Consider the following 19,846-nt stretch of genomic DNA (forward strand, 5'->3'; position numbering starts at 1 on the left):
TTATCCCAACGCATCAACCAATCAAATTGCTGACAGACAGATTTAAATAGTTCCCTACTTTCTTCGAAAGGCAGGGGACAGAAAAAAAGGTTAATGTTGACGATTCTATGGCGGAGATTAATCCCATCAGAATGAAACCTATAAAAATAGATATTAAAAAATGGCTTATTAAACCATTTCCATTGTGAACTTTTACCACTTCAGTCTAAATTTTCAAAGGCTCATTAAGTAAGATTTAGATCAAGAGCTGGCCGTTCTTGCTAAAAATTGTTCAAAAATAGATAATGAACAAGCCAACAGTGAGGCTGATGTGACCCGCCGAAATAGGAAAATAATTAGAGGACACATATAAATTTATCACAAATTATCTTTTACAAAGTATTGAACAATCAAACAGTATATCTTTACTTATAGTCTAAGCATACAATGTTTTTGATGGAATAATTATAGCATATTAAGGGGAAAACATGCTCTATGCCTACATATCTAGAGTTTGGTTGTATCAACGGGTCTATTTTCCATCTTGCTGCAAGTTGTGCAAAGTTCACTGTTTTCTTTCTGTCATTAAATGTCAATTCATTATTGCATACTACATATTTAATTAATTTATAATAGTTTCTTTTTCAATTTGTTTTTTCTGCTTACCATAAGCGGAACGGACAGACAGACAGACAGACGGACGAACCCATTTTAATAGTTCCCTGCTTTCTTCGAAAGGCGGGGGACAATAAAAGTAGGAGAGTTATTGTTTTCCAAAGTCTCGACCAATCAAATTGCGTATCGCTCTGCTTACCCTGAGCAGAAAATGCTCATTATCAAACTTAGTCAAGGTATTACTGTAATGAAACTATACACCAAGTTGCATCAATCTCACTTAATTAGAACTAAAGTTATCGTGTCCCAAAGCATCAACCAATCAAATTGCTTATCTCTGCTTACCCTAAGCGGAAAATGCTCATCTTCGAACTCCATCAAGGCATTGACCTAATCAACACATACACCAAGTTTGAACATTCTAGCTCAATTAGGAAGAGAGTTATCGTGCCCCAAAGTATCAACCAATCAAATTGCTTATCTCTGCTTACCCTAAGCGGAAAATGCTCATCTTCGAACTCCATCAAGGCATTGACCTAATAAACACATACACCAAGTTTGAACATTCTAGCTCAATTAAAAGTTATCGTGTCCCAAAGCATCAACCAATCAAATTGCTTATCTCTGCTTACCCTAAGCGGAAAATGCTCATCTTCGAACTCCATCAAGGCATTGACCTAATCAACACATACACCAAGTTTGAACATTCTAGCCCAATTAGGAAGAGAGTTATCGTGTCCCAAAGCATCAACCAATCAAATTGCTTATCTCTGCTTACCCTAAGCGGAAAATGCTCATCTTCGAACTCCATCAAGGCATTGACCTAATAAACACATACACCAAGTTTGAACATTCTAGCTCTCAAATTAGGAAGAGAGTTATTGTGTCCCAAAAAGTGTGACGGACAGACAGACGGACGGACAGACAGACAGACAGACAGACGGACAGACAGACGGACGAACCCATTTTAATAGTCCCCTACTTTCTTCGAAAGGCGGGGGACAAAAATGAATATATCAAAAGTTTCATTCAAATTACTTAATTTATTCTGATTTCCGTACGAAGATATGAATGTTTGAAGTTTTTACAAGAAATAGCAGCATGCCTCTTTAAGAATCAAAACAAAAGGTTTACTGAAGTATTATTAAGGAAAAACAAAGCATAAAATCCATTACTGTACTATATTTTATTAAAAATTAAAGTGGTTATAATTTAATTGTAGACATTTCTGTCTTCCTTCGGGCATAATACTATCTGGTTGGGATAATACTATGTATATAAAACAAGACATGATTCATAACTACCCAATAATTTCACAACTGAATCAAAAGATTATACTAGTAAACAATTTGTATTCATACTTTCAAAATAAGTCAGAAAACTCAGAACTATCCTGGTTTTACTTTTGCAGAATTCAAATCAAAATACAGCAGGATACAGAGAATAACATATTTTGTATATGAAATGATTGTGTTTAACAAGAATCTGGACATTCGTAATGAAACAAATTACATTGTGTATTGTATAGATATTATTCTAATTAACAGAATATGTAACTAATAAAACAAATTACAAATCTAGGTCTTTACCCGATTCCTATCACTCGGCTATTTGCAATTAACAAAGAAAATAAGGCCTTTTAGGGGACTGTAGGTGGGTGATTTTTCAGATACCTCCCTCACGACCACATCACAGAATCATTTTGCAATTTAATTATACAATTCTTCAACATTAATCTATTGATATTGTGCAATATCAATCAATGAGCACTTGTTTTCGGCAAAGATCTTCAAAAAATATTATTTATGATATATTTTAACTCTTTTACAAGTTTATATATCAGCAGTACAATCAGATTGTTCAACTTAATATTACATTCAAATAGCTGCTTCTGGAATGTGTATAAAATAAATTTGTTGGGCACCAAATTTCTGACTTGAAAACCGTTAAGAGGATAACAAATCAACTACTGGTACATGTACAGTAAATATAGATCTTAATCAGTCGTTAACAAAAACAATATCAAGATCATAAAACTTGGTACAAAAATACAAAACAGAGCATTGATGTGATATTTTTCACAACTGTACAATAACAGAATAACAAATAAAATATATATAAAGAGATAATCTTAGATTTCATAGGAATCTGTTAAGAATAGTGGGTTTAAATGTGTAAATCAAACACCGAAACATCCTCTTTACTAATCTGTTTCACAGAGGAATTGCGAAAGTCTTCTTATAACTCTGTATAAGATGACTGCCTTCTAATGTGACACCACATCACAAGGCTGCAATCACTGACTCAGTGGTGCATGTATTGTTTAAAGTTCATCCAGAATCGTGCGTTTTACTCATTTTATACACCCATCCACTCTAAATAGGGTATTTTTTTTATCCAGATATACTTCAAACTCATTTATATTTTTTTCTAATACTTCAAAAAAAAATGTTCTAGAATTTAATTTGCAGAAAGAAAAAAGTTAATATTGCCAGCTCATTAAGCCACACCAAAGTCATTCCTATCAGTGATGGTAGCGGTGTAGCGAATATTCATTGCTGATCAGTGTGCCTATTTACCTCAAAATGTTGAGCCATCCATATACTGTATCACATTATGTTTTATATTAGTATCAAAATGATTCTCAGAAATATAATTAAATGGTTAAATGTTTTAAAAATCTAACAAAAATAACAGTTATTAAAAAATTAAATAAGATATGAAGGTTAGCACTAATATAATTGAGTATATTATGTTCACAGTTCAATGGTGGTGGATTTCTATTTGAGGTTTTCAATGGTAAGCTGGAAAAAAACAAATATAAATAGAACAGATATCAATGACACTAAGATATTTATTAAACGAGACATTAATTCTATAAAGCAAGTACAACCAGTGATGGATTTAGATGAAGAAAGGCAGTAGGCTATTCCACTTCTGAGGTCACTCCCAAGACCCCCATTCTCATGAATAGAAATGAAATGAAATGGGTTTTAATGTCGTACTGTTCTGCTCCGACTTTTGCTCGGACAGTGGCACTACTGCCTACTCCTATATCGAATTCCAACTGTCAATGGATTTTTTACGTGCACGTCAAATGACTAGACAGCTGTCCTTGTCAGGCCCTCCATCCTGCATCACTGACAAGGGGGAACCACGCCGGAAAATCTGGATGAAATTTCTCGGCCAATGCAGGGATCGAACACCCGACCTCCAGGCTAGCAAGCCACCGTGCCCCCGCTCATGAATAGAGGAAGCTGAAAGTGTGTTTTATACACATTGAGCCGAGCCGAGAGGATGATGATAGGATGTTTAAGACTAACGTGTGTAAGAAAGACTTATGACAAGGTCAAGTACATTTCACAGCTTGTACTAAACATAGTTTGCCAGCCCACCAGCAGCTTCGTCATCCACAAAGCCCCAGTAATACCAATAGTACCACAATTCCCCCACTCACACTCAAATCTCCTTTTTTTAACTTTCACAATGTTTTGAGATTTTGAACCTGTACTGTAAATGTGGATTATTTCCGAATTTGTAGAGTCAATACTTTAGCTTATTTCCATTCATCAACAATCAAAGGTTAGGCAACAAGTATCTGGACAATCTTTATCCCAATATTAACTATTTCAGAAAGAAAATGAGATAAAAATCAGTCAAGAATCTTGTAGTATGAGAGTGAGTACCAGCAAGTGTCGATGGACAGATCGACAATATAAATAGAAAATATTAACTACAAGCGAATCAACTTACATTATTATACGAGTCTGCTGCTGTAAAACCCAGAACTTTACTAAAGAAATAAAACTCTCCATCAAGAGCATCTTGAATATTTTCAGCTTTTCTGAATCCATGTTGTTCACCTGTAATACAGAAAAAAAATCTTTTATTTCAGAGTTCACATATTAACACAAGGTACAATTTTATGGATACACAATACCATCAGAGGACAAGTATATTAGATTTTGCAACAATTGGACATTTTTAATGTGATGCAGAGACAGTGCCATTAATCAAAGGTGTTGAGTTTTAACTGTATTTGATTGTTATTCTGTTGCATATTCTGTATATATATTCCTACTATTCACACACCTGTATCATTTGCTTGATAAAGATTAGAGTATCCTCGTCCAAACGTCGCTTAGTATCAAACTCAGTAATTGTGTATCCATAAAATTGTACCTTGTGTTAAAATGTTCAATTACTAAATGCCAATCAAAGACAAAATCACATATATGGACAAATCCAATTATATGTCTAGGGTATGTGTCGGATTGTACGAAAAACAAGCACATGTTTAAAAATTTGTTGTCCCTATCAAAGATATTTTGGCATTTAGAATTTAAAAGAGATTAGACCGAAATTCTGCTGACCAAACAAACTTCTTTCTTACTACAGTAGTATTGCACATAGAACCACAGATCATAAATATAAAAATGATCTCAACATTTTAGTAAATTAAACATATAAGCATTTCTAGATTTTAGCACTGATTTCATATACACCTGTAGAAATGTTTTTTAAAAAAAAAAAAGAAAAAGAAAAAAGGGTTGGATGGCTGAATGGTTAGCGTGCACGCGCTGTATCATAAAGTCTGTCATTGAGTCGACTGGCGTGGCTTTGAATCCACGGTTGTACGTGACAAGGAGTAAGGTCGCCTGTCCAACCTCGTGGGTTTTCTCCCCCCTACGCGCAAGCGAATTGTTGAAATAAAATTTTTTAAAAAAACATATGTTAGTCCCAAAATGACCTAGTTTGTGTCGAGTGGACATTAAACCCCATTTCTCTATCTCTCTCTTTAAAAAAAAAGGGCTAAAACAAACACTGTGGTAAAGTTTGCTTATATTAAATTCAGGAATTGTATTCAATAAAAGTTTTGTATTTTATTAAATGTGACCAATTACTAAACTGGAACTTAAAGAATATAATTAGGGTAAGTTTACTAGTTTTAAATCACCTTTATACATCTTTAGAGCAGCTGGCTTTCCTTTAGCTTTCACTGCTGCATACATCATTTCTGCTTGATTGGGTGGAACAACCTATAACAGAATATTATACATTAAAAACATCCATTGCCTTTAAAACTTATACAAATGTCAAAATTAAAATAAAACATTCTATTAGTGATATGTTAATGCCAGTAGCTGTAATAGGAACAAAGTATAGTCGTCTGGATCGAACAAAAAAACGAGGCCCTGTGTACACATTGGTGTGCATATAAAAGAATCCTTGGCAGATGGAATTCGATATAAAGAGTAGTCTGTAGCGCCGCTGTCTCGGCAAAATTCACCCATAGCATTAGTACAGTTGGAGCAAAACAATAGGACATTTAACCCCATTTCATTTATGAACAATCTTTATCACATCAGCTACCTTTGAATCGGTTTTTAATCTTGAAGTCAGTGACATGGGACTCAGATTCAACTCGGACTCATGCTCCAGCAAACTGTTCCCACTTCTGATGTTTTGTAATTTAGATCATACTTAAAACAGGAAACATGTGACCTTGATTATCCAGACATAAATAATTCTTTTGTTGAGTAAATTAAGTTATGGAGTGTAATTTTTTTTAAATTTTAGCGGTTACATTTTTTCTATTTAGATTAGAATGAGGCCTATATTATTACAGGCCCAGGACTGTATAGCGCAGTGGACACGCCTGGAACCATTCCCTTGATCTGATATGTGCATTTGTTGTTTGTGGTGTCAGTATATTTCATAGTGTCCATAGTTTTGTCTTGTGTAATTGCTTGTGTGTGGTGTTGTCCCCCTGCACTTATTATTAAAATTACAAAATAGTATATAACCTCATCTTCATCTCCTTGAAAGAATGCCATGGCACAATTAATTCTATCTACATAGTTAATTGGTGATCTTTCTCGTAAAATCTTTCTTCCCTCGGTTGTATATGGTGCTATTAGATTATCAAGGTAACGGCTTTCGAATTTATGCGTTTCTGCAGCCAGGGATTCAATATCACCTATACCATAATGACTGGCTCCTGGATAAAAATATTTTTAGCATTTTAAATGTTTAAAGTTCAAATTTTATTTCAATAATTCGTTTGCGTTAGCAGCGGGAGGAAACCGGCGGACCCGGAGAAAACCCACGAGGTTGGACAGGCGACCCTACTCCTTGTCACATACAACTGGGGATTCAAAACCATCCCAGTGGAGTGAGTGGACTCAATGACAGACCTTATGATAGAGCGTGCATGTTCTAACCAATTGGCCATCCCCCCCCCTTTATTATAATACCAGGTTATGCTGAGTATATGTTACTAGTGTAAAATGAAATAGGGTTGAATGTCCTACTTTTCTTTGCACCAACTGGGTTAATGAAGATGGGCATACGTCATCATGCAGTCTGCTATTTGGGAAATTCAGCCCAGACACTTACTCTTGTCAAGGGTTTTGTTAGCCCATGTCAAATGATTATCATAACTAGACGCTTTTATTTGCCAAGCCCTACCGTCTTTGCTGATGAGGAATTTTCCAGACTACTAGTAGGATCGAACCTGGAACTTCCTGGTTAGTGAGCCAGGAGTCCAGCACCATTAACAATCAATAACCATGGCTCCTGTCCCAAGCATATACTGATAAAACTGTATGACTGTATATTATTACTAAAATAATCTTTAAGTGGCATTTAGTAACTGGATAGAGTAAAAACAAAAACACATACTTACGGAAAAGTACTGCTAGTTTAAGATAATTTTTTGAAGTGGATTAACACGATAACATTGAGAGAATAATCTTCGAAACGTCATTTTAAATATACTATTTATCATTAGTGACAATTTGAGCTACCCTACAGTATTACATTTATATTTAAGATGATTTTTCGAAGTCTATAATTACGATAACATTGAGAGAATACTCTTCGAAACGTCGCCTTAAATATACTATTTATGATTAGTAAAGTTATAACAATTTGAGCTACCCTACAGTATTACATCTATTTAAAGATGAACTCACCTGTTTTAAAGACATCTGTAAAAGTCAAACATGCTAGTGTTGTATAACCTCCAGCTGATCCACCATCAATACACAGCTTATTACAGTCAACTTTACCTTGTTTACCTAGATATAGTGCACCACTACTACAATCATCTACATCATATAAACCCCATCTATATTAAAATACAAACAATAAACGTTTGTCTATGTCTATATTAAAATATAAACAATAAACATTATGCACAAACCTTGTATATATTAAAATATAATCATTCATTCTTATTAAAATATAAACCATTATCTTTATTAAAATATAATCAGTCATCTATTTTAAAATATAAACAATCATCTGTATTAAAATATAAACATTCATTTTTATTAAAATATAAACATTTATTTTTAATCAAATACAAATAATCCTCCATATTAAGATATAAACAATCCTCTATAATAAGATATAAACATTCATCTATATTAAGAAATATAAACAGTCATCTATATCAAGGTATAAACAGTCATCTATATTCAGATTTAAAAAATCTTCTATCTTCAGATATAAAAAATCTTTGAAATTAAGATATAAACATATAGCTCTGACGTAACATATGTAAAAAAGATACCACTGTTGCATATGTAAATCTTGTAATATATATCATACATTCTACAATACAATTCTAATATACACATTAGTATCCTTAGTTCAACAGAGTCCTGAATGAACACATCAGAAGTAATAGTAACAGAAATTATCAAATATTATCTTACTTGTCACGGAGGCTGTGTCTGTATTCTTTACCATACCCAGTGCTGCCTCTATAATTAACTAATAATACAGCAAATCCTCGGCTTGTAAAATACTGCAGTTTTATATCTAAATTATTATCATAACAACTTGTTGGCCCACCATGAGCACGAACAAGTAAGGGAGGTAACTCCCCATCTGTTCCTTGATAATCTTTGTTACATGGCGGATAAAAGTAGCCATGTGATACCTGTTTATCTTTTGTTTGCCAAGTTATTGCTTCTGGTAAACTAAAATATCCTTGATCAATCGACAAAGATCTTGATTCTTTTAATACAGATACCTAAAATAAAAGGATGGATTATTTACCTGTACACAAGTGATATCATCGTAAGTCTATGCAAGTCAAAAAATGGCGGGTATGGCATAGTGAACTAGATTGTCATGCTTGCGTTCATGGTTTCAATCCCTGGTGTGAGCATATGTGGCTTGGAGGTAGGTTATTTCGGGACTAACATTTGATTCAATAATTCGCTTGCATGTAGGAGTCTTTAGCAGTGGGAGGAAACCGGAGGACATGGAGAAAACCCACACAGTTAGAAAGGCAACCCTACTCCTTGTCATGTACAACCAGGGAATCAAAACCATGCCAGTGGACTCAATGACAGACTTTATGATACAGCGCGCATGCACTATCCATTCCCCCCCACCCCCCCGAGTATATAAATAGGTATAACCTACCTTTTTAGAATTAAGATCAATCTGAACAACAGATGGAAACTGTGTAGCACTATCAGCTATACAATATAAATAACCACTAGATGACCAGTTTATATCTTTATGTTTTATATATCCTGTATAATTTATTTCTTCTGTTTTACCAGTTTTTGTGTTCAATATTTCTAGAGCCTATAAAATACAACAATAAGATTCATCAATATCCTGCACCCATGTATACCAAAAACCAAGTCAAATTTGTTTCCATGGAAACACAAAAAGTATTTAATCTGAGATATTTCTAATTAGGGAAAGGCCCAACTACTATGCATTGTTTAATGGTCGAGAGCGAGACATTAAGTAATATGCAACGTCTTAAGCTCAAGGCCATTAAACCACTTAAAATACCGACACTCCGCACATGCTTTTACAGTTAAATATGTAACGCGATTCCAAAATTTCACTAGTATAAATAATGTACGATTGGCAAGTTGCCCGTACGATTATTTAAAATAATGGTACGCCAACATCAAAGGGTGACGTCACAGCTATATTTTAAAATAGGGTTACAAAGTTAAATAAAGATATCTTGAATGGCTTATGAGATATACTCTGGAATGAAAACAGGGACAGAAGGACAGACAGAGTACATTTCAATATCTCTCCCTAAACCTTGTTCATTATGGAATGATAAATATATATGCTGGGAATTTCAAAAAAGACTGCAGCATTTATGAGTAGTTCCTTTCTCATGGTGGAATCTCAGAACTACATTATTGAGCCCATCTCAAAGGTATTAATGCTGATTATTTATCATTGTTTAGTAAAAGACGGGGGTGTACCTTTCACAAGCACAAATTTATGGAAAATTAACCTGAATTTATTTTGCTACCAAACAGAAATGCATATTGAAACTTATGTGAGTGACAAAAGGTCAGATTTATTTTATTTATTTATTAACTTACAGGATGACTATTGAAAACCATACCTACCCCACCATATGATGTTATAATATTATCTCCACCTTTAGGATCTAGACAATAAGCTGAACCTCCCAACTGCCATTTTGGTCCTCCTAATTCTTTATCTCGCGGTAAAAGGTTAACTATTTGACCTGAAGAGTTCAAGGTATATAAATTCCACCAATTGGACTGATCACTGATAAATGTTAGCTGGTTACTAGCCGTCCATTTTGGTTCCATAATACTGTTATTTTCGCCAGTTTCCTGTAATAATAAAATTATTATATAATATCAAACTGTGAAAACAATGATATCTATTAAAGTAAATTAAGATAAAGACGACGATATTTAACAAAGTAAATTAAGATAAAGACAACGGTATTTAATAAAGTAAATTAAGATAGAGACAACGATATTTAATAAAGTATATTAAGATAAAGACAATGATATTTAATAAATTTTATTATGATAAAATACTTAAGGACCTGGGAAATGAGAAAATGAATTTAGGATTAGCGATTTCGGTTAGTTGGGTAACCGTGAACACAGGTATTCTTTTTATTTTTGGCCTTATGACAGACTTATGAACCACAGCATAATGTGTCTGACAATTTAGTCAATCAATATGCTTCCCATAAACAAAGATGAAAGATGTCTGAGTTTTGTATCATGAAGCCAACAAACGTACAATTTTCTTGACAGATCCCTCCACTACTGTTTCTCCAGGTTCTGTCAGCTGTGCCACATATAAATTGGTGCTGTCCCATGGCTGCAAAAACAAGAGAAAAAATATCAGAGTACTCTACTTATACTTGCAAATATAATGATCGTAGATTGTATCCATTTCATATGGGCCTTTACCTATCAACATTTTGTATATATTCACCTAAAATAACGCTAAGTTACAACTTGTCACATCCAGGTCAAATAAGGTTCCCGAAATACAATAAATTCTATTACTTATGTAATGGGGGGTTTAACATAGGCTATGCCTGTTCAGCAATCCCTATTCAGATACAAATCTGAATAAAAATATTGCTTATAGAAAAAAAAATAAAAATGGGGGGTCATTTATGAATAACCAATACCAGGGACAGTTTGGTCCCTTTTTATCAAGTGTTTATTTGTGATACAATCATTAAACATAGACTAAATGTTCTTGACACTGATCTAAAAACCAATACATGTTATATTGAGTGCACATATTTTATTCACAGGTTCATTTTCTTTGTTCAATAGACAAGTTATAAAGGTTGTGAAAAAAGGGCATATATCTAAAAATAAATATGATGTGATAGAATGACATATTTGTACCATATTAGGATGCATCCACTGAATCCAACAGATTTGTTTACCATCCGAAGAAACTCGAGCATCGCTATAGAAATCAGCTCCACTGGCCTATAATAAATAATAGAAACAATATACTATCATCTCCAGCATTTTGGTTCAATATACAGAAACTTTGATTGGGAACTATGACAGATTTACTTTAAAGGTAGGACAGAGCAATATCCAACATGATAACAATAATGTTAAACTGAGCAAGAAATTAATTCCTTAAAAGCACTCTATAGCTACATGTATCTATTTAGCCAGTTGAGTTAATTTCAATGTGTATTTACATTCTCTAAAATAAAATAAGATCAAAAAAAGTTATCATAGAAATCAGTGATATAGTCAAACATAACACCCCTTGAGAGAGAGAGAGAGAGAGAGAGAGATGAAATGGGGTTTAACTCCTAATGTTCTGCTCCGACCTGGGCTAATGAAGGCGGGCATATGCCATACAGTGTGCTATGAGGGAAAATTTCCCCAGACAGAGAGAGAGGAGGTAATATCCATCCCACATGAAACACTGACCCCCAGAGAAAACCAAACCTGAGATTTAATCCATGACTTGTATAGATAACATGTCTTATGATCTCAAATTGTGTGTAAAACACTTGATTGCCATAACAGACAATTATTATTAAAATGGGAACCATGTTCAACTTATACCAAGTAGCTACATGCTAAAATTATTCTTGCATTTGAATTTATTCACAATAATTTTAATAGGAGAAAATACTTCTATCCATATATCAACCAACATAGAATCAAACGTATCAATGATTCTATACACAGATATTAATATTCTTTAATAACATGGGGATGTTTTATTAATTTCATTACAAGTCATGTATATAAATAGATTTCCATGAAATATACAATTGTTCAGTAAGCCCTAAATCTTATTTGCCACACAGGTTACTTGTATTCTGGGAATATGAGAGTAGAAATATTCTGTTGTCAAGCTTCTCATATAAATATTGTATAGGTCACACTGACCTGAAAGGCATTGTTATTTGTAAATTCTTGGTAAAACCATAAGTCAATTTTTGGAGAATCTTAATTTATGTGGTCTAAACGTGTATTCAAAGCACAAGTGAATAATAGAATACAAAAAAATTGCTAAATTATTATTATGTTTACATGGACACAATCAGAGCCATGACTACAGTTAATTCTCTATAAAGTTTGATTCCTGGTGAAAATAATGAATGTTGACTTTTTATTGCAGTATACCTTCAGGAAAAAAAATTTGCTTTTAACAGACACACTTATTTTCTTACTTAATGCCTGTGGTGCAAGATTCTTGATTTTTTTTATCTAGCTTCAAATGTTATACGAATAATCATTTAGATGTTTATTTACATGACAAGCCCATAATCAACTCCCTAGGTCATTAGATCGCCGAGGTATTAAATTGATTAGCACCTCAATGCTATTCAATAATATAACATTAAAATTGATAATCTAGACTTGGTTTATTAACGGCTTACATAGTGCATGTTTATTAATCTCTCTCTCTCCAAGTCCCCCCCTCCCCCCCCGTTGGCAACATTTTCCTCGTCAGCTCCACTGACTCTACCCCTGACTAGGTGCCGCTCGCCCCTACCAGGATATGAACCTGGGACATTATAGTCACTAATCCAGTGCCCTAATCACTTGATTACTGTCAACTTCCATGGAAAGAAAGAAATTCTAGAGAAAGCGAATTTTTGGAGAATGTTTTTTTAAAAACGAAACAAGATCCACAAGGTGTTATATTGACATGACAAAGAATATAATAATAAAGACATTATGTAATGTCTTTTGTTAATGTATTGTTGAATACGTTTAAGTGTTATTCTTTGTAAAATCACATTTGTTGAAAAACGAATCACAATATGTCTGAATAATTTATATACATTTAATGCATTCCAATGTGGGCTATCTAACACTGTTAATTCTCTGTAAAACCAGATTATTGGAGAATATATACGTACAATAACTGTTTGTTGTCCTGTAGTTGGGTGAATAGAAACTACACTGTTTTTAGCTTCCTGTTTTGGTTCATGGCTTTCTCTAATGCAATAAATTCTTTGCTTCTGGTAAATAAAAAATAAAAAATCTTCAATAATAATTTATTTGTTTTTAACCTCTATACAAACAAATCCCATAAGACAAACCTGCGGACAAAACACACAAAATATACACACATTTAGACAATTTTGACAAATGTCTGAGTGTAAAGACTCCACAACCTAATTCAAAATACACATAGTTTGCCAATCCCTACATAGAACCATCTACGCTACATTCCAAGTAATTATGTTAAAAGCAATTTCTATAAATCCAAATGATATTCTGATCAAGCAGACAAGTGTAGTCAACGCAGACTTGTCAGTTGCGATTGTGCTTAAAGCTTTGAGAATTCTGTACCGTTTAGTATCTGCATATACTGCTACTTGCACAAGAGAGAGAGAAATGGGTTTTAACGTCCACGCGACACAAACTTGTTCATTTCAGGACTAACACATGGTTCAATTTTATATCAATAATTCGGTTGCGCGTAGGGGTCTTTAGCAGTGGGAGAAAATCGAAGGACCCAGAGAATCGAAACCCCGCCAGTTGACTCCATGACAGACCTTATGATACAGCGCGCACGTACTAACCATTCAGCCATCCAACCCCCCATGTACAAATGAGCTTCATTTCCTAAATAAGAATTAGAATAAACACCAGCAGAGCTATTTGGAAGTAGTGTTGATGACGCAGTCTACAGATGATAGTCTGTCAACAATATCTTTAATATATTTACCTTTGCAGAATAAAAAAAATCAGCAAAACGTAGCCCCTTGTCTTTTTCTGTTAAAGGAACGGGGTCTGTTGCATTTTTCTGAACATAAAGAGCTTGGTCGGTGAAATTTGAAAAGTAAACTGTTCCCTGATAGACAGCGTATGATTTTCCTCCATATTCATGAACTTTCGTCCGTACATTGTAATCAACAGGGGTTAATGTTGTGATTTGCCTGGTTGTTACGTTAAAGGTGCACAGAGCATTACGACCATTTTCATTTGCACGGGATTCAACCCAGTATACATTATCTGTATTCAAAGTAAAACATTGAAACTCGTACAAAATTATAAAATTATTACAGTAATCATCTTAAAATTGAAATAAATAAATCATTAGTTATATATAACTGGGGTATTATTCACAAAAATACATACTAAGATATTTTCACTCAATATACACTTTTTTCATTTCCTCAGAGTTAAAATTTATTTTATTAGTCAATCAAATGGAATTATTCTTTTAATATCTATTTTTATAGAAGAATTATTTCTTACACCCAAATGATCTCTAACAAACTTAACGAAAATCAAGGCACAAACTAACTCCCCCTGCACTTACTAATAGAACATGGTATTTTTAAAACCGAGGATAACAAGCCAACAGTGAGGCTGATGTCCCCCGCCGAAATCCCAAAATAAATAGATGACACATATTAATTAATCGCACATTTATTTTTTTCAAAAGTATCGAGCAATCAAACTTATACACACTAAGTTTCATCTCTCTCTATCAGATAGAATCAAGATTATCTGGTCCCAAAGCATCGAAATGTTAATCATTGAAATCATTCAAGACATTCACCTAATGAATGCCTACATCAGGTTTAAACATTCTACCTCAATTAAAAGCAGAGTTTTTATGTTCCAAAGTCTTGACCAATCAAATTCGCACAATCAAACTTAGTCAAGGTAATGATATAATGAATCTATATTGAGAGTTTCATCGCTCCCACTTCATTATAACCAAAGTTATCGTGCCCCTAAAGCATCAACCAATCAGATTGCTTATCTCTGCCTACCGTAAGCAGACAATGTTCATCATCGAACTCCATCAAGGGATTCACCTAATGAATGCCTACACCAAGTTTGAACATTCTACCTCAATTAGAAGGAGAGTTATTGTGTTCCAAAGTCTCATGTCCCAAAGCATCAACCAATCAAATTGCTTATCTCTGCTTGCCCTAAGCAGAAAATGCTAATCTTCGAACTCCATCAAGGCATTGACCCAATAAACACCTACACCAAGTTTGAAAAATCTAGCTCAATTAGAAGGAGAGTTATTGTGTTCCAAAATCTTGGCCAATCAAATTGCTTATCGCTCTGCTTACCCTGAGCAGAAAATGCTCATTATCGAACTTAGCCATGGTACTGATGTAATGAAACTATACACCAAGTTTCATCACTCTCACTTATCGTGTACCATTTAAGGCATCAACCAATCAAATTGCTTATCTCCGCTTACCCTAAGTGGAAAATGCTCATCTTCGAACTCCATCAAGGTATTGACCTAATAAACACCTCGACAAGTTTGAACATTCTAGCTCAATTAGAAAGAGAGTTAGTGTGTACCAAAAAGTGTGATGGACAGACAGACAGAAGGACGGACAGACGGACAAACCCATATTAATAGGTTTCCAAATGTTTAATATCGGTATTAAATACCTGTGTAACTACTGTCTTGGTCTACCGATATCTGTGACAAACCAACAGCACTCTCTGTTACACTTTTACTTGAAATAGGAGATTTCCAGGATCCAAATGTTGCTTTTGTCATCTTGATCAATCTGGTTTCTTTAAGACTATATCTTCTATTTGTTACTGATAGTGATATTTCAGTTTTTAGAATCTGAGCTGAAATTTACGGGCTAATTAAAAATATGTCTTAAAGATATGGAAGAAAAAATGATAAGTCTACCAAAGAATATGTTAAAGCAACAATTCAATAGATGTCTTTCTTTCACTAATTTAAAGATACATTCCTGGGTACAAACTGGGTGATTTGATGATATATTTAGACTAAAAACATATTCAAACTAATTAATTTATCATAATTTTGCTTCAAATCCTTCTCAAAACATTGCAATTGTCGGGGAAAACCCTGGCTATAAAAAATTGATCAAAAGAGGTCATGTTTGTGTCACGTGACTTACCTCTCTCGGTACCTAGCAACGCAAGCGAAGTCGGGAGGAGAATGCATTGCATACACAAGACAATGTTGTCTTTAATCGCTGACTATTTATTACAAATATCGAAGCCTAATTAAATTTTCAGATTATCCACTGCCCGCGTCTTTTTCCGTCATTTTTATCTCAGAAAGTGTTGTACATCTAATTTTTCATAAAGTTTATCAAATGTACATCAAGCGCTCAATCTCCGCGTGCAACCTTCGACGTCACGTGTGCAGACACTCCTAATCGTTGATTAGAAAAACCCTTATATTTTTGTCGTGTATGCGCTCCATACAGGGAATCCAGTATTTTTCTAGTAAGATTGGATATTTCTACTTTCCATATATACCAAAATTGCCATACTTTTATTGGAAATAACCACGCGATAAATACTTTTCTGGGAACGTAGCTTTAAACAATGCATATCAATTTAATTGATTAGATCATAAAATTCTACAAAGTTATCAAGGGCAATAATTAAGGAAGGCGTAATCAGTTCATAAATAGGCCTATGGTATGTATGTTCACAAGAAATTGTGAACAATGGATGGACAGCTTGTCAGTGGTAGCTCCTTCAGAAAGTATGCCTTGTTGTCATTCGGATGGGATGAAAAACCAAGGTCAATCTGTTATGTGTAATACATTTTAAAACTTTGACTAGGGTTGTGTTTACTGGGTTACGATGACAGTGCAGTAACCGACATCTCCATGAAGGTCTGTATTTTTATATTCTAATTATGATTCCTGTCGAAATCATGAGTGACATATGTTACTCTTTAAACAATCATATTAAGCGTAAGCCTGAAGTCATCGCAATCTGTACAGGAATAATATGTGTGTCTCTTAACAGTCATATTCCCAACTTGATAGAAAAATAAATCTAAAATTCTCCACTTTACACTTTTTAATTTACAAGTTATCAGTTAGAAACTGAACCAAAAGGAGGGGGTTGGATGGCCGAATGGTTAGCACGTGCATGCTGTATCATAAGGCCTATCATTGAGTCAACTGGCGTGGTTTCGAATCCCCGGTTGTATGTGTCAAGGAGTAGGGTCGCCTGTCCAACCTTGTGGGTTTTCTCCGGGTCCTCCGGTTTCCTCCGACTGCTAATAGACCCCTATACGCGCGCAAGCGAATTATTGAAATAAAATTCAACCATGTTAGTCCCGAAATGACCTAGTTTAAACCCCATTTCTCTCTCTCTCTGAACCAAAAGTTCATAATTCACTGATCCAAGAAATGGATGCATATCTTGAATTTTAATCAGTCAATAAGTTAAGTGACCTGTAGAAATCTGGACGGAACAGTCTGCAGAGATGACAATTAACATACACCCACGATGAGGTGTATAAAATTAATACTAAAAAATAAATACTTTCAGTTGTGGTATTGAATTATGCTATTTTTAAATAGTTTTTAAAAAAAACTAATAAGTCATATGATAAAATTCATTTATTCATTTACTGAAGGATATTTTTTATACGGTATATTATAAATATAAATAAAATTTTCAATGCAAATATTTTCTAAATGTCTTGATCAAGATAATATAGCCTACAATTCTAATATATATACTTTTATCAAACCTGTAAATCTGAATAAGGTCCTAGAAAGCAAGTTTCTTATCATCGGTGTTTGACAACACACACCCTTCTCAATAACCCCTCTGCTAAAAAGTGCAAGACAGCTGGTGATTCTGGAGACGATAAAACAGATTTCCCAGATGATCGAGGCTATTATCTAGGGGCGATAAATCTGATGCAATCGAGGATGTCTCTGAAATTGTTTGTATTATGCATGAATATAATATGAAATGTAACCTGAAGAACTGAGAAGTATCTTTTTAAGTACGATATATCCTATCTAGTGTAGGTATCTTTTACATTCCTGACAAGATAGCCGTTTTATACACTGCACTCTTGACTCTCGTAAGACTAGCTAGGAGTAATCAAATAATGTCCTGTTGTTTCTGAACTACAAAAATAAAAAAAAAAGACTTTAGTAAATTAGAAATATTGAAATTGAAAGGATGCACTGTTTTTTGTCTATATTTTGTGTAGCATTGCCATTGGGGAAGGGTTTCACAGTCCGTCTGACTCCTCTTAGTCGCTTACTTTAGAATATATTTTGATGGTAATTTTGATCGTAGACTGGAATAAAATGGATTGAGCCTGAGGTTTATTGCCTCGTCAACACAATACTAATACTCTATGTCATTTTGAGACTTATTTCTACAGTACATGGTTAAGACTACATGTGCAGTTTGACTTTGACTAGGTACAAGAATTTTGCATACATAGACAGTACCATTAATTACATGCTAATAATAGCAATGGGTTCACGGATCCAACCTTGGTTTTTAGTCCCATCCAAATGACTAGGCACACTTTCCTTGTCAGCTCTGCAGGGATTCAGACATGGGACATTCTAGTCGAGAGTCCTTATGTCCTGACAACTCAACTATCACAGGCCTCTATTTTTGATGATTAACAGCCAACAGTGAGTCGAAATAAAAGGGTTCGGATATTTGTCGTGTTTTGATTTAAGATGTTTTAATAATGAATAACCAGCTGGCAAGTCTGCACATCATGGACTAAGTAATCACAATTTTGGTCATTCTCTAAATCTACAATTCCCATATTTTTTACTCATATAAAATATTTCCGATTAATATCAAAATTTAATCATAATAAAAGATACCTGCTACCTCTTCAAATATGAGGTCTAAAGACACCAAAATAACAAACTTGAGATTAATTTTTTGTTGATTTACAAAAGCTGTTGATTTTTAATCTATTGTGTACAGGTTATAATTTTAAATTCGGTCTGTTGCATAATGTACATGTAGTAGGCCAATATTATATCATTACATTGCTAGAAAACTGATGACCTCAGTGTTAAGACAGGAACACAGATAGAGTTCGATAATGTTTTAAAAAAAAAGCTTATTGAATTTGTTCTATTTTTCAGTGAATCAAATATGAATCGACTCAAGAAGTTATTTGGTTTGGAGGAAGATAAGCCAATTGCAGAGTTCCATGATAAAAAAATCCAAGGAATTAGAGAGGAATTTAGTGATAAGTCAGATGAACTAAAGTCTATGAGTAGTCAGCCAACAATACCAGAGAAAGTAGAGAGAACTTTGTTAAAATATGTACCCTTACAAGAAGGGGACTGTTTGTCATGTAAACTGATTTCAGTAGTTGTTATGTCAGGAGCACTAGTATATGTGGTGAGAACAGCCATTAAAGTGGGTCCTAAACAGCCTACTAAGAATAAAAGAATGTTCTTTTACCTGCAGTGTACAGTCATATCAACAGGTAATGAAGTTTTAAATTAGCCTGATTAAAGCAAGAAATTGTCATTTGAGGGATATTGAATGCTTTGCAAACTATGCTGTTGTGAAAGTTGAATCTCTGAAAAGAATATCAGCCCAGATATGGATCTGTTTACAAAAATATGATGAATGTAAAATTTTGCAACATTCAGAATCCTGTGCAGACAATATACAAGTCAGCTCTAACTATAAGAGTTGAGTAA

At 34.0% G+C, this 19,846-nt stretch overlaps 1 protein-coding gene across 3 annotated transcripts; it reads right to left on the reverse strand.

The window, feature by feature from the left end:
* Nucleotides 1-1,761: 1,761 nt before the first annotated feature.
* LOC126820305 (uncharacterized) lies at nt 1,762-18,025 on the reverse strand. 3 transcript variants are annotated; one of them, XM_050548158.2, is made up of 14 exons: nt 17,893-18,025; nt 15,801-15,989; nt 14,101-14,387; nt 13,286-13,387; nt 11,289-11,375; nt 10,663-10,743; nt 10,005-10,238; nt 9,037-9,204; nt 8,319-8,638; nt 7,572-7,726; nt 6,402-6,595; nt 5,552-5,633; nt 4,348-4,457; nt 1,762-3,398 (listed from the first exon to the last, which is right to left on the reverse strand). In XM_050548158.2, exons 1-14 carry the CDS (start codon nt 17,933-17,935, stop codon nt 3,375-3,377), a joined length of 2,076 nt encoding a protein of 691 aa, XP_050404115.1. In that variant the 5' UTR covers nt 17,936-18,025; the 3' UTR covers nt 1,762-3,374. The 3 variants fall into 3 exon arrangements, with proteins under 3 accessions (XP_050404115.1, XP_050404116.1, XP_050404117.1); XM_050548159.2 differs by having other exon boundaries at nt 17,882-18,024; XM_050548160.2 differs by having other exon boundaries at nt 15,801-15,984; nt 17,893-18,023.
* Between the last annotated feature and the right edge of the window lie 1,821 nt (nt 18,026-19,846).

Source organism: Patella vulgata, chromosome 5, assembly GCF_932274485.2.
Source record: "Patella vulgata chromosome 5, xgPatVulg1.2, whole genome shotgun sequence".
NCBI lineage: Eukaryota > Metazoa > Mollusca > Gastropoda > Patellidae > Patella > Patella vulgata.